Genomic DNA, 13,994 nt, shown 5'->3' with positions numbered 1-13,994 from the left:
CTCAATCACATCTATAGTCTTTTGTTGCCATGTAAGGTAACATACTCATAGGTGCTGACAATTAGGGCATGCACATCCTTTAGGGGCCATTGTTCTGCCTATTGCAATAGTATAAGCCTACATTTTTACAAACAATTAAAAAATATACAAATAATGAGAAAAAGTATCTGGAGATATATGTTCTGAGCTGTTAATAGTGTTAATAGGACAGTAAGCTTATGAGGAATATTCAACATTGTATTTTTTTATATTTTTATATTATTGAATTTTTTTGTAACAAGCACATTACATTATTGATAACACCCCCATAAAGATATAAAGAATAAAACAGTGATCAAAGATCATTGGCTAGAAAGGGATCAGAGGGTTACAGAATTTAATAACTTAAGGAAATTTCTTTCTTCACTGATTAGTCCAAGACTGGTTTTATTTCTCCAAAAAGATATAAAGTATGAGGAATTAATCCTATTTCACAATTCCAAAAATTTTATATAACATCCCCCTTAAGCTAAAGCCAAATTTAATTTCTTGGCTTTTGTAACTTCTTATTGGCATTATCTGAAACAATAGATTTATTTAAAATCTCTTTTGTGTGTGAAGTAGTGTGAAAGTAGCTGGGAGGTAGGTTCACAAGGATTCCTTACTATAGCGATACTTGAAATTTTCTACAGTAAGAGAAATAGAAAAGAAAAGTGAAGGCAAAACACATACACTTTCACAGGCAGTGTATGGTTTAAAATGCTGTTTTTTATACAAGTATATGTAGGAGGCTGTAGTGTGTCCTTCGCATGGTACCCTCTGCCTAAGTGCTGGCAACCCAAGAAAATTAAACTCAATGCTGCAGAGCTGAACATGTCTGAGAATCACACCTGCATGTCAGGAAATGAAAGATTTATTACAAATGAGGAAGCTTCTATGAGGCAGACTATTCATTTTTCCTTTCATTGTGTTAATATTATAAAATATACACGAAATAGAGTATAAGAATGAAAGATCTGTGGTCATGGATGTTAGTTACTTAAGACCACTCAGGTACACCTGTCAGATATTACCGTGTATCACGATGAAGAAGCCTGAGATGGATTTTAATACTGCAAAGCAGCAATTCTCACAATTTTTGGCCCCGGGACCTCTTTACACCCTTAAAGCTTAATGAATAACCCAAAGAATTTTTGTTAATGTGGGATATAGTTATCAATGAGAAATTAAAAATTTTCATTGATCCATTATTAATTTTTAAAAAAGATTTTATTTATTTACTTTTAGAGAGAAGGGAAGGAAGAAGGAAACTGAGGGAGAGAAACATTGATGTACAAGAGATACATCGACTGGTTGCCTCTCACATGCCCTCAAGTGGGGACCTGGCCTGCAACCCAGGCATGCGCCCTGACCAGGAATCAAACTAGCAATCATTTGGTCTGTAGGCCAGCACTCAGTCCACTGAGCCACACCATCCAGGGCAGATCCATTATTAATTTAATGATAATAATAAGCCCATTATATGTTAACAGGTACTTTTTTTAATTAAAAATAACTTTCTCATAACAATAAGTCAGTGAAGAGTGGCATTGCTTAACATTTTGGCAAATCTTTGGTTAATAGAAGACAGCTGGACTCTCTTCTATGCTTCTGTATTTAATCTGTTATATCATGTCATGAAGCTTTTGGGAAATTCCACTGTACATTCGTGAGATAATAAAAAAGGCAAATAACATCTAAATACTATTATGAAAACAGTTTTGACCTTGTGGACTTCTTAAAAGGGTTTTGGGGACCTCCAGAAGTTCCCAGACCACCTTTGAGAACCACTGCTTCATAGTAACCTTACTCAGAACAATGCACCCCAATCCTTCTCCACTGCTACATCACATGTAATTTTCTGTGTGTGCATATTACAATTGTTATCAAAATTTTATGCATCTATCATGCCCCCAACTCATGAGAAAGTGTCTAACATAGCATTATAATTCTCATTTTTGCCTTAAAAGACCTGAAACTTCCATCATTAGATATCAATACAACATATTAAAATATGGTGGTGTTTAGCAATGTTTTGCCACAGATATGCTGAGGTAGCCTGCTGACAATATTTGACTGATGTTCATTTTAGAGCCAAGACATTTCAGAAGCAATCGGTAACTTTTCATGATGGCCCTTTTGTGTTATTTTAATGTAAGTATATTAGATATAGTACCCATATCCAATCCATGCATCAGAGCAGACCTTATGATATAGCCGAGACCAAAGCTGGTAATCAAAAATGACGACAACCCTTATAGTTTGGACAATGGGTCAGATTAGAACTTGAGCTTCTGGAAGCAAGTACAGGGATGATTTATATGGTGTACCTGGTAGGTGTGTTGGCATTAAAATAACTTTAAGGATAATAAATCAAATTATTTCCTTCAATTGAAGAACCTGACCACAAATCTAAAGAAGTACAATGAAGCAAAAAACATGAAAACAGATGTTGAATTACAAGTATAGTACCTCAAAGAATAAATTAAAAGTTGAAAAGTATTTATTAGATTTAAAAGGAGCTGTATTAAGACAAAACAGTAAGACTAGACATCCACTTCTTCAAAAATAAAGTATAGCTTAAATTACTGAATAAATGGCAAAGACTAAATTATACATTGATTCCTTTATATAATTTCAGTAGCCTTGAAAAAAGTTAAAAGAACTTATCATTGGTTTTGCATTTTTTGATTTTTAGCCAATTTCAATATGTCCAAGAAGAATAGATTTCTAGGGAAAGAGTCTACTAAATACTAAAATGAATTACTTGGTCCAAGTTTTCCTGTGCACTTAAATTTTGGGAAAAAATATATATTTCTAAGTGTTTACTCCTTTCAGTAAGAAGAATCTGAATGTATTAAAAAATAACCTGAATTTCAAATTAAAACATTATATTCATGGTTTAAGATTGATAAATTATAGCAAAAGTCCCATGTTACTTTATGCCTCTTTGTTTTCTCAATGTTCCTGATCTTTCCTCACTACTTTTTTTCAGGCTACAGCTTCATACTTTGAAACACAGAGTGAGAAGAGAGAAACACATCAGACTATCCCTAGTCTCCTTTGTTATAAGCTCATGTTATAACTCTCCATACTTTTTCTTTATGTACTAAACATATATTATTTTTGTGATTTTTAAAGAAGATTTTATTTATTTATTTTCAGAGGGAAGAGAAGTGAGGGAGAAAGAGAGGGAGAGATACACTGGTTGCCTCTCGCACACCCCCAACTGGGGACTGGCCCACATCCAGGCTCATGCCCTGACTGGGAATCGAACCAGTAAGAATCAATGTTTCTCACATTGATGTTTCTCTCCTCTTTTTCCCTCCCTCCCATTCTCTAAAAATAAATAAATAAAATCTTAATTAAGAAAAAAAGATAACTTACTGATGGAAAAACTGCTTTTCTATATACGGAATCTTTACAGGGGACAGATTCCTACATATCCACATACTCATCCTTCCTATGAGTATTTCAAGAATGAAGTTAGAAAGACAATGAAATTAACAGCTTTTTAAAATGTGGGAAATGAACTGAGATAAAAAGTAAAGTATAAGCCCTGGCTGGCATAGCTCAGTGGATTGAGCTCGGGCTGCGAACCAAAGTGTCGCAGGTTCGATTCCCAGTCAGGGTACATGCCTGGGTTGCAGGCCATGACCCCCAGCAACCGCACATTGATGTTTCTCTCTCTCTCTCTCTCTCTCTCTCTCTCTCTCTCTTCCTCCCTCCATTCCCTCTCTAAAAATAAATAAATAAATTCTTAAAAAAAAAGTAAAGTATAAATAAGTTTTAGCTTATTAAAAAAGGGGGCAAAGCTTCTTAAGCCATACAAACCTGAAGACCATTAAGATATTTATCTCTTACCTTATATTTTTCATTTGCAAATAAAACTGAGGCTCTGTGAAATTTGCATAGAGGGTTCTTAGGATCAATAACAATGGCTTTGTTTAGGGTGTCCAAAGCCTTCTCGGATTTTTTCAAGGCATGCTGAACCTGTAAAAAATAAAGATCCTATTAATGTTTCCTTTTGGTATTTTTGAGGGTAAGAACCAAATGATAGGACTCAAAACCAACAAAAGATAATAAAACTACTAGAGATAAAGATATATGCTTTCATTGGATTGCCCACTAGGTTAAGTGGATTTAATTGATTACCAGACTGTTAATAGAGTATCTCTAAAATCTCTTCCTACTCTAGTTCAACTGCTTCACTTTAAAGATGAGAATACTACAGCCCAGAGATGTTAAATTACTTGTTCTGGGATCAAAACCTAGGTCCTCTGGAGCCCAATTCACCATTACATATCCATAATGAAGATCAAGATTCTATCTTTAGAGTAGATATTTGGATACCTTTAAGTCTAAAAGGCCAGAAAAACCTTGGTTTTCCCTTCACAAGAAAATCTGTACTATTTAGCTAGATAATACTCAAATTTCAACAAGTCTATTCTGAGCCTCTAATTAGTGTATTAGGCATTTTAAAACTGTGTTCAAAAACCCCTAGAGGATTTGGCTCTAAACCTTACTAACCTCTTTTCACTCAGAACTATTACACTTTTAACTATTTTAGGATTTCATTGCAAAACTAATTCTTCTGTCTTACATATTTTAAAACCATTGATCTGTAATAGTGGGAAATAAATTATTTATTTATTTATTTTTAATCCTTACCCAAGGATATATTTATTGATTTAGAGGAAGAGAGGGAGGGAGGGGGAGGAGGGGAGAGAGGAAGAGAGGGAGAGAGACATCGATGTGAGAGAGAAACATTGATCACATGTGTGCCCTGATTGGGGACTGAACCCCCAACCTTTTGGTGCATGTGACCAATGGTCCAGCCAACTGACCCACCCAGTCAGGGCAATAATTCATTTTAAATAACTTTGAAAAAAAAAACCCCAAGCCTCACTATTCATTCATATGCATATACTCATATTTCTGTTGTGTTCCTTCTTGGGTCCATTGAATATTAAGAATAAAGTCCAGTGAGCAGATGTGGAACTTTAACAAATACCACTGTAACAAGAATGTGAGAGTAGGTACTGCCAATATCTGGTTGCTAAATTCATCTATGCAATGATCTCTGCAGAGGTTATTACTGCATGTGGCCAACTCTGCCCACAGGACTAAAATCCTAAATACTAGTTCCCTAAGAGAGGGAAGTGTATTCTTTTATCTGAAAACTTCTTCCAATAAACCACTCAAAATGTTAAAAACAAGCTCTTCCACAACAACTTTAAAAGAAAGCCTACTTTAAAAAATGTCCCACTTTGCTAAAGGACACCAAAAGATACCCAACTTGGGTTTCTTCATTTTAAGTGGCAAAAATAATAATTTTTAAGTCAATTATATTTATATTTTCTCTATATTTTTGTATAGTATTCAATTATAAAAGCAATCATGTCAATTAAAAAAATTATAAAGAATTATAATTCTTCCTAAAAAATGAATAGTAAAATTCCAAAGATTATAATTTCCTCCTATTATGTGCCTATTCCCACAAAACCAGCCTTGCTGAGAGAAAGATAAAGGGGCAGGGGAAGGAAAGAAAGAAGAGAGAGGAGTGAGAGGGCAAGAACAAAAACTTAGGGTGCTATGCTCACAGAGAAACTAGTAAATGAGATTTTAAAAAGCAAACATACCTTTTCTCCTATCAAAGTACAACTTATAAATATATTTAAAAAATATAAATATAAAATTGGTGATCCACATTGCCTTAAAAGAATTTTAATTAGCTGTACCATACCTGTATCACTTAGAGGCTAAAACACAAGAAACCATTTGCCTTAAAATATTAATTACTTAATTTAGAAGCTAAATATTAACATGGAAAAGTATTTTCAAAAATATGATCTCAAGTAAGCCTTTTAAGAACCCTATGGGTTAGGCAAGGTGGTAGTATTTGTCATTCATAAAACAAAAGCTCAGAGAAACTGACTTGCCCAAGAGATGAGGGTACTCCAGTTATTTCTCTTTATGCCAAGAAAAAGGTGATACTTTTGGCTATAAAAGAATCCAGGACATTGTTTCAAGAATAACAATGATAATGAGAAAGCCCTAATTCTTAAACAAACACATTTCAAGAGGGAGGTTAATTGAACAATGTTTAGAGAGCTACTTACTACTCCAATGTGGCAAAGTAAAACTGAACTTTGAGGGTTGATGTCAAGTGCTTTCTGGAAATGCATTTCTGCAAGGCTGAATTTTTCTTGCTTGTAATAAATCATTCCTAAACCATACCTGAAAGTGTAAAAGTATAGTTTTAGGTATATAAACTGTGGTGGCTAATTTTGTTCAACTAATAAAAGAATTACATATGGAATCTAATAAACCAGTAGAAAAATAGAAAAACCATTCAAGCATTTTAGACAAGTCACTTTTACAAGTAAAAACAATAAATCAAATCAATCAGATTATGCTATGACAATGTGGGAAAAAAGAAAACATATCCTTAAACCAACCACTACAATCTAGATTTAATGGCTACTTTTTACTGAGTGGTTATTATGTGTGTGCCAATAACTTTGTTAAATGCCTTATGTAAATTATCTCATTTAATCCTAGGAGGAACCAAGGAGATAAGTACTGTTATCATTCATATTTTCAAATAAGGAAACTGAGGCTTAGAGAAGTTAAATTAACATGCCCAAATGTGAGGTCTGTCCAGAAAGCATCCAACCATGTAAAATGAAAAAGAGGCATTTATTGAAGAAGATACAAGACACACTGTACACAGGACAAAGATGCTCAGTCCCCTTCAAAGTAGGCACCTTGGGACCTCATACAGTTCCATTTGCCATCAGCTGCCCCATCATATTTTCCTGAATCTCATTGACAGTCTGAAATCTCTTCCCTTTCAAAGGTGATTTTAGTTTTGGAAAAAAATGGAAGTCACACAGCACCAAATCTGGGTTGTAGGGGGGCTGAGTCACCTAGGTGATTTGGTGTTTCACCAAAAAACTCTGCATGAGACAGACATGATGCACGAGTGGGTATGGTGTCATGATGAAGCTGCCAATCACCAGCTGCCCACGGCTGTGGCCTTCTGAATCATCTAAATAGTTTTCATGGAGGAATGTTCAAGCTTAATGCAAAATTTAATGCAGATTTGTTGCTCTATTCCCTCAGTCATTTTGGATGTGATGGCCACACAGTACACATGCTCACTCAATGGAATCTACTGCCCCCACTGACTAGTACAGTGAAGTTGTCATTGTTCATGCACACGTACTCCAGCCCACTCTCCTTGGCTGCCAGGTAACATCAATGCCATGCAAACTGCTCTCGTTAGATTAACAATGGCTGAACTTTTTCTGGATAGACCTTGTATATACAGCTAGTCAAGATTCTAACCAGATCCTTCCTTTATGATTCTAAAACCCTAAACTCCTAACAATGCTATTCCCATATTCTTCATCCACATGTATACATACATATTTTATACAATCACAATTGCATAGTGTCATGTTCAGCTTCCCCTCTCCCCACTTACTTTATCAAAAACATGCTTCTATAGACTTCAAAATGTCTAGACTTAACAATGGTAATTTTTATAGGCTCCACATAGACCTCAAAATTATACATTTTACAGGCTATGCAATGGCACATTAAGTTGTGTGACTTATTTACATTAAGGAGACCCCTCCTGGCTATAGTTAGACAGTGTTGATGGGAAATAAGCATCAAATGAATAAGAAAACGTGCACACTACATCTGCTTTGAGTGGCTTTCTTTTTCATTATAATGGTGTTAGAGGTGAAGAAAGGGCGTAAAAAGCTCTGTACTAATAATGGTGAAGGTGGGGATAAAAAAGGAAAGACTACTTTGGAATTGGAATAATAAATTTACTTAATGTTTAGTTACATACTTAGAGTTAACTAAATACCTCAATATTTAAATTCTTCTGAGTAAAAAGCCTGCCAGTCTGAATATTCCTCCTTTTTACCAAATGAGATAATTATCTTTACAACATAATTTTTTATATGGTTTATAACAATGAAATGTAGCATCTAAAAACCAAAACAAGTTCTATCTACACATCTAAAAACCAAAAGTCCTATTAAGAACCGAATTCTTAAAATATCAGAGAACTGTATATTTATGTGAAGACAGTCAGTGTTGGCAAGACCTAACTGTTTAATGTATCAGCAGAAGGCCCTTATCAGGCCATCTTATAAGCAATGTTAATTACTTAGAAATGAGATAAAATCCATTAAAAATATACATAAATCGCCCTGACTGGTGTGGCTCAGTGGGTCGGGGGCTGTCCTGTAAACCAAAAGGTCACCGGTTCTATTCCCAGTCAGGGCACATGCCTCAGTTGCGGGCCAGGTGTCCTGTAGGGGGCATGTGAGAAGCAACTGATGGATGATTCTCTCATACCTCAATGTTTCTCTCTCCCTCTTTCTCCCTCCCTTCAACTTTCTTTACAAATAAATAAAATATAATAAAACATATACATAAATCAAAAACTATATTTTAGGTATCTAATGCCTCAGATTTAGAGAGAAAATATAATAAAATTCAAGTGTTATAATGATTAACCCAAAAGATAAAAAAAAACACTAAAAACCTATGTCTGACATAAAAAATCTACCAGTTACAATACCAAAATAACACTTTTTGATATCTTAACTATTAAGTCAGTCAAGAAAAATACAACAAAACATCAGCAGTAAACACTAGAAATAAGAACAAACTTTCCCATGTCTTCTTCATTCGATAAAAATATGAGCCAGATAGTAACTTCCTATTTGTCTACTTTTGTTCAAGTATAAAAAGGTAAAATAGAGACATTACTTAATAAACTAGAATACCTGAGTTCATAAAATTTAATGAACTAGAACTAGTACTTAAACTAAAACACTGTCAAAGAGCAACAACTAGTGGGTAGTTTTCGATGTTTATTTCCTATTATACAATAGGTGATTTATACTATTTCCACTTTCCATCTTAATCATCAATTTAGTGTTCTAAGAAAAAGTAGCAAATCAAAGTAAAAAACCACACAATTATTTTCAAAAGTCTGGTAGGAGAAAAGGTTGAAACTGTTGAGTATAAGGATCTCATATTCTATATGTTATCATTAGCTAATTTAAAAGTTTGTTAAAGGTATAGATGTCACTTAAAAAAACACTTTGGTTAGACATTATCAACCAGTAATCAAATTCACAACAAGAGATCTAACAAGAAAAATTACTAAGTATCAGCCCATCAACAAGACATTGCCTTTGCACTTCGTTAGCACTTACCATGCATTATAATGTCTAGGATTGACTCTAATAGCATTTCGAAAACAAGCTAATGCTTTGTCTAATTCTTCAGTTAAGACAAACTCATGCCCTAATAGAGTATAGGCATAAGCATAATTTGGATCAACCTGGATAGCTCTCTGGAAGAATTTAATTGCAATATCATGTTCCCGTTGCAAACTGAAACAGTTCCCTGCAGCACACCAGGCCTTTAAAAAATAAAAACAAAACAAACAAAAAATGCACAATTAAATTTTTGTTTTATGTTTTCCCTAACAAAACCAAATCTATGGCTAAAATTAGACAAAAAGACAAAAACTAAAGAGTTTTAGCAGATACAGTCAATCCTCATTATTCATGAATTCCATATTTGCAAAATTGACTACTTGCTAAAATTTATTTTAAAACCCAAGTCAATACCTGCAGTAGTTTAGTGGACCCAAAATATGTGTTGCCCAACAGGCACATTCTCAATTAAGGTAAAAAAAGGGCAACTCTCTGCCTTCTTGTTTTTGAAGGTCGGTGATCAGAAGACAGACTGCAGGAGGACAGTGCATGGAGTGCAAGCAAGGAGCTCGGATTCTGGGGCCAGATGGACAGTCTGAATCCCAGCTCTGGCACTATTTGTAAGATGGCCTCAGGCAAGTCACCTTAACATTTTTACATCTCATTTTCTCTTTTGTATAATAAATACAATGTACCAGGTTGAGTTGTTTTTAGGATTTAAGATTATAATTTATAATCAGAATGTGTGTGTGTGTGTGTGTGTGTGTGTGTGTGTGTTTTGTTTCCCTAAGGAGCAATAGTTTGGTATTTGCTAACCATTGTTCATGGAGACTAGAACATAACTGCCAAGAATAATAAGAATTGACCTTTAAATTCTAAGCTTAAACATGTCATACAAGTACCACTAAATATTCTTGAGATGCACTGAAAATGCAATTCTTATAGGATTGCAGCATCTAAATAAGTTGTGCCTATGTCTTAAAATGACAACTAAAGCCCTGATTAGTGTGGTTCAATTGGTTGGGTGTTGTCTCACAAAGTGTAAAGGTCACCAGTTCCATTCATGGACAGGGCACATGCCTGGGTTATGGGTTCAGTCCCCTATCAGGGCAGGTATGAGAGGCAACCTACAGATGTTTCTCTCTTACACTGATGTTTCTCTTCCTCTCTCTCCCCCTCCCTTCCCCTTTCTCTAAATAAATAAATAAATTTTAAAAATGACAAAATTACGATTTTATTTCAATTTAAAATGAGCAATTTTCATTCTATATAATTTCTGGTTAATGAACCCTAATCTTGGTGATAAAAGCAGTTTTAACACAGCCAAATCTTGATTAATCCTGAATGAAATATGTACTTTGTGATTTTTCTATTTGGGAATCTGTAACATCTATTTTAGGACTCTTCTTCTCTGAGTCCTGCTTATAGAGAATGGTGTGGGTGATATTAAATGGCATTTGAATTATTTGGTTCATCTCAATTTGGTAAGGGTGATCAAAAAATAGCTACATAAGCCAAGCATTTCAGCTAACATACCTCCGGTGAATTTTTATCCATGTCTGTTAAGTCTTTTGAAAGAACTGAAAGAGCAACATCCTTTTGAAGATGCCAAAGTGTTGTAGAGTATATCTCCATGCCTTCAACTCTGTAATTCTCAATTCTTCTAACCTCTGAGAATATTCTTTCAGCCTGAAATACAGAAACTAGTAAGGGAAAAACAAGTTGACACAATTTACATATATGTAGGGAGAGCACTGGGCACTCTTCTTGTAGGACCTAAATGCTCTCTTGTTTTACGATGTTTATGTGAGTTAGTAACAATGCAAGGCCAAACTGAGCAACCTCGCATGGCAGGCCAAATGTTAATCACATCCACACTTAACTTAGTTTCTGTACCTAAGTCACAGTAGAAACATGAATTTTGAAAAGAAAATGTAAGTTTACAGACACAAGAAAGAGAGAGCTATTCAAAGTTGCAATTTAAAGAGGACAAGTCAATTATTTTATTCTCAAAAAACACACTTCAAAGTTTTAATGATAGCTTTATAGGATAACTCCCTTAGGAAAGGTGGGAGAGGAATGACTTCTGTAACACAAAAGCTATTTCTGTACTGACTTTTATTAAGAGGTTGAGTTGAAAACTTTAGAGGAAAAACAGGTTCAGGCATGCTGAGCACTGAATACACCCACCAATGTCGTACCTGTCAGGAATCGTCCCCGTCTAATAACCCCTTGTCCCTCTGCAGCACTCACTCACTGACTTAGGGTCTCTCCTCACCATACTCACGGCTCTCAGAATTACCCTTCTCTCTCCCTGAAGTTGGAGACTTTGCTTATATAAAACCAATTAGTTTCCTCATTTATCAATTCAGTAAGTTCAAAATTCTGAAAGTCAAGTTTAATTTAGAACTAAAGAATATCTGGTCTGTTCTTAATGAAATGAAGATGACAGAAAATGAAGTTATAAAACCAGGAACTTAATTCTAAGAAATAGTCACATACTATTTAGGATAGTTTGATAACTTGTAACTTCCCTGAAATACCTTAAAAAGTAATACAGGTAAGTTTTTCAGATAGGCATTTTTTTCAAATAGGCATTGGTTACAAGAAAACAGACCTAGTCATCAGCCAAACACTGGTTTTAGACATGTTTGTTTTCAGATTTTTCAGAATCTATTGTTTTTTCTGAAAAGTGACTGTGGCATGGGCAAGGAAAAAAAAACGAAATTAAGTTGAAACAAAGGTTTTCTTCAGTTAAGTACCTCGGTCTGTATCTACTCTATAATTAGGGGAAGCAACAAAATTCATGTAAAGTACCTATGAAACAATATATTAAAAGTAATTTTGAAAAGGGCTTGCAAAGCAGTCTTTGCCTGTGTACCAGGAAAGGACCATAATCAAACATGGGTCTTCTCATAATAAGGCTGCTTACAACTCTTTCTCCTTTACTTCACAAAACTGCACAAACAGGGACCTTCTGCATTCATCCTCTATCTGAAAGAACACTCCATCCCTAGATCTTTATACGGCTGATAAAGGGAGGAGTAACCTTCTTTCTCCTAGCACACTTTTTTATAAAAAAGATTTTATTTATTTTCAGAGAGGGAAGGGTGGGAGATAGAGAGAGAGAGAAACATCAATGTGCGGTTGCTGGGGGTTATGGCCTGTAACCCAGGCACGTACCCCAGCTGGGAATCAAACCTGTGACACTTTGGTTCGCAGTCCACGCTCAATCCACTGAGCTATGCCAGCCAGGGCTTCCTAGCACACTTTTAAAAAAATAGCACCACACTTCATTGTCCCCCAATTTCCTTATCATGCTTCATTTTTTCTTCATATAACTTACTGCTATCTGTCTTTTTACATTTATTGGCTCTTTTACAATCTGTCTCTTTTATTGGAATAAGAATGTAAACTCTATGAAGGCAAGCAATTAATCTGTCTAGCTGTATATTACAGAGTCCAGGACATAACATGCACTCAAATATATTCTGAATAAGTGAACTGAAAGCAAATAAGGCAGAAAAGTAACATTATTAATCTTAGGTAATTTATATTAGAGAAATTGTATGAATATATGAGTTTCTAAAGTTTGTTTGTTTTTTAATTTCGAGGGGGCAAGGGGAGAAACTGCTTTGGAAAAAGTAGGGAGCATATTTAAATTGAAAATTAGAGTTTTCTGCCCTGGCTAGTGTGTCTCAGCAGATTGAGTGCCAGAATGGAAAGTGAAGGGTCACTGGTTTGATTCCCAGTTAGGGAATGCCTGGGTTGCAGGCCAGGTCCCCTGGAGGGGGTGTGCGAGAGGCAATCACATATTGATGTTTCTCTTCCTCTCTTTCACCCTCCATTCCCCTCTCTCTAAAAATAAATAAGTAAAATCTTAAAAAAAAAAAGAAATTAGAATTTTCTCTGGCTTTAGGTTAATCATCCTCTCCTTTTCTGGTATAAATAAGTAACTTAAACAATGAATACAGTTAAAGTTAAAATGATAAAAGTCTTGTGATAAGGATACTGTCCTCAATTACATGCAGTTTTATTCATAGCACCCCTCAAGTTTATAAAATGTATTAAATGCCAAATATTCATCCCAGTTAAGAACTCTAAATACAGTAGAAAGAATTTTGCCTAGAAATATCTATTTAATATTAAATTTATATTTTCAGATCCAACCAGTGCAAGTGTTCCATATAACAATGTATGGATGACTTACTTGGGTTCTTTATAAATCTATCTCAAGTAATCCTGAAGAATTTAAGTCACTCACCCCCTAACACAAGAAAAACTGTATTTATAAATTATAATACTGAGAAAGTAAATATAAAGACATGCATAATAAATATTGACCTTCTAGATCTAGCCCTGTCAAGCATAGGTATTTTAATTAAATTTCAATTATGTGTAAAAGGCATATAGCACTGTTTTTCATACTTACTTGCATGTACTCTGAAAGTTCAAAGTAGGCCCTTCCAATTTGGCACAGTACCCAACCAGTATTGTAGTGGTGAGAAGGGAGGTGGCTCAAGATATTTATAGCTTCTTTGCAGTTGTACGAACACAAAGCTAAATAACCTTTCCCCATTTCACGAAGAAGGCTCATCAAACCTTCTAGGAGAAAACAGTGTAGTAAATAAAGGAGAAAAGATAATAAAACAATTTGGTTTTCTAGAAAGGCTAATTACAAAATAATTCATCAAAAATTCCAACATCTATCTAAAAAAA

The 13,994-nt window shown here is 34.7% G+C and overlaps 1 protein-coding gene across 5 annotated transcripts in view; it reads right to left on the bottom strand.

Moving 5' to 3' along the window:
• CDC27 (cell division cycle 27) overlaps positions 1 to 13,994 on the bottom strand; it is a 55,005-nt gene that overhangs the window by 6,931 nt on the left and 34,080 nt on the right. For 3 of the 5 annotated variants that reach the window (XM_045836816.1, XM_045836818.1, XM_045836821.1), the window contains 5 exons: positions 13,708 to 13,880; positions 10,812 to 10,964; positions 9,270 to 9,478; positions 6,141 to 6,258; positions 3,883 to 4,011 (listed from right to left, as the gene is read on the bottom strand). In XM_045836816.1, the coding sequence (XP_045692772.1) occupies positions 3,883 to 4,011; positions 6,141 to 6,258; positions 9,270 to 9,478; positions 10,812 to 10,964; positions 13,708 to 13,880 (782 nt within the window). The remainder of the gene's footprint in view (positions 1 to 3,882; positions 4,012 to 6,140; positions 6,259 to 9,269; positions 9,479 to 10,811; positions 10,965 to 13,707; positions 13,881 to 13,994) is intronic. The other 2 variants (XM_045836817.1, XM_045836820.1) reach the window with 1 other exon arrangement.

The sequence above is a fragment of the Phyllostomus hastatus genome, unplaced genomic scaffold (genome assembly GCF_019186645.2).
Source record: "Phyllostomus hastatus isolate PE091 unplaced genomic scaffold, TTU_PhHast_1.1 phas_contig_210, whole genome shotgun sequence".
Classification (NCBI taxonomy): domain Eukaryota; kingdom Metazoa; phylum Chordata; class Mammalia; order Chiroptera; family Phyllostomidae; genus Phyllostomus; species Phyllostomus hastatus.
The sequence above is the reverse complement of the archived record's forward strand: the minus strand, read 5'-3'. Positions and strand labels throughout refer to the sequence as shown.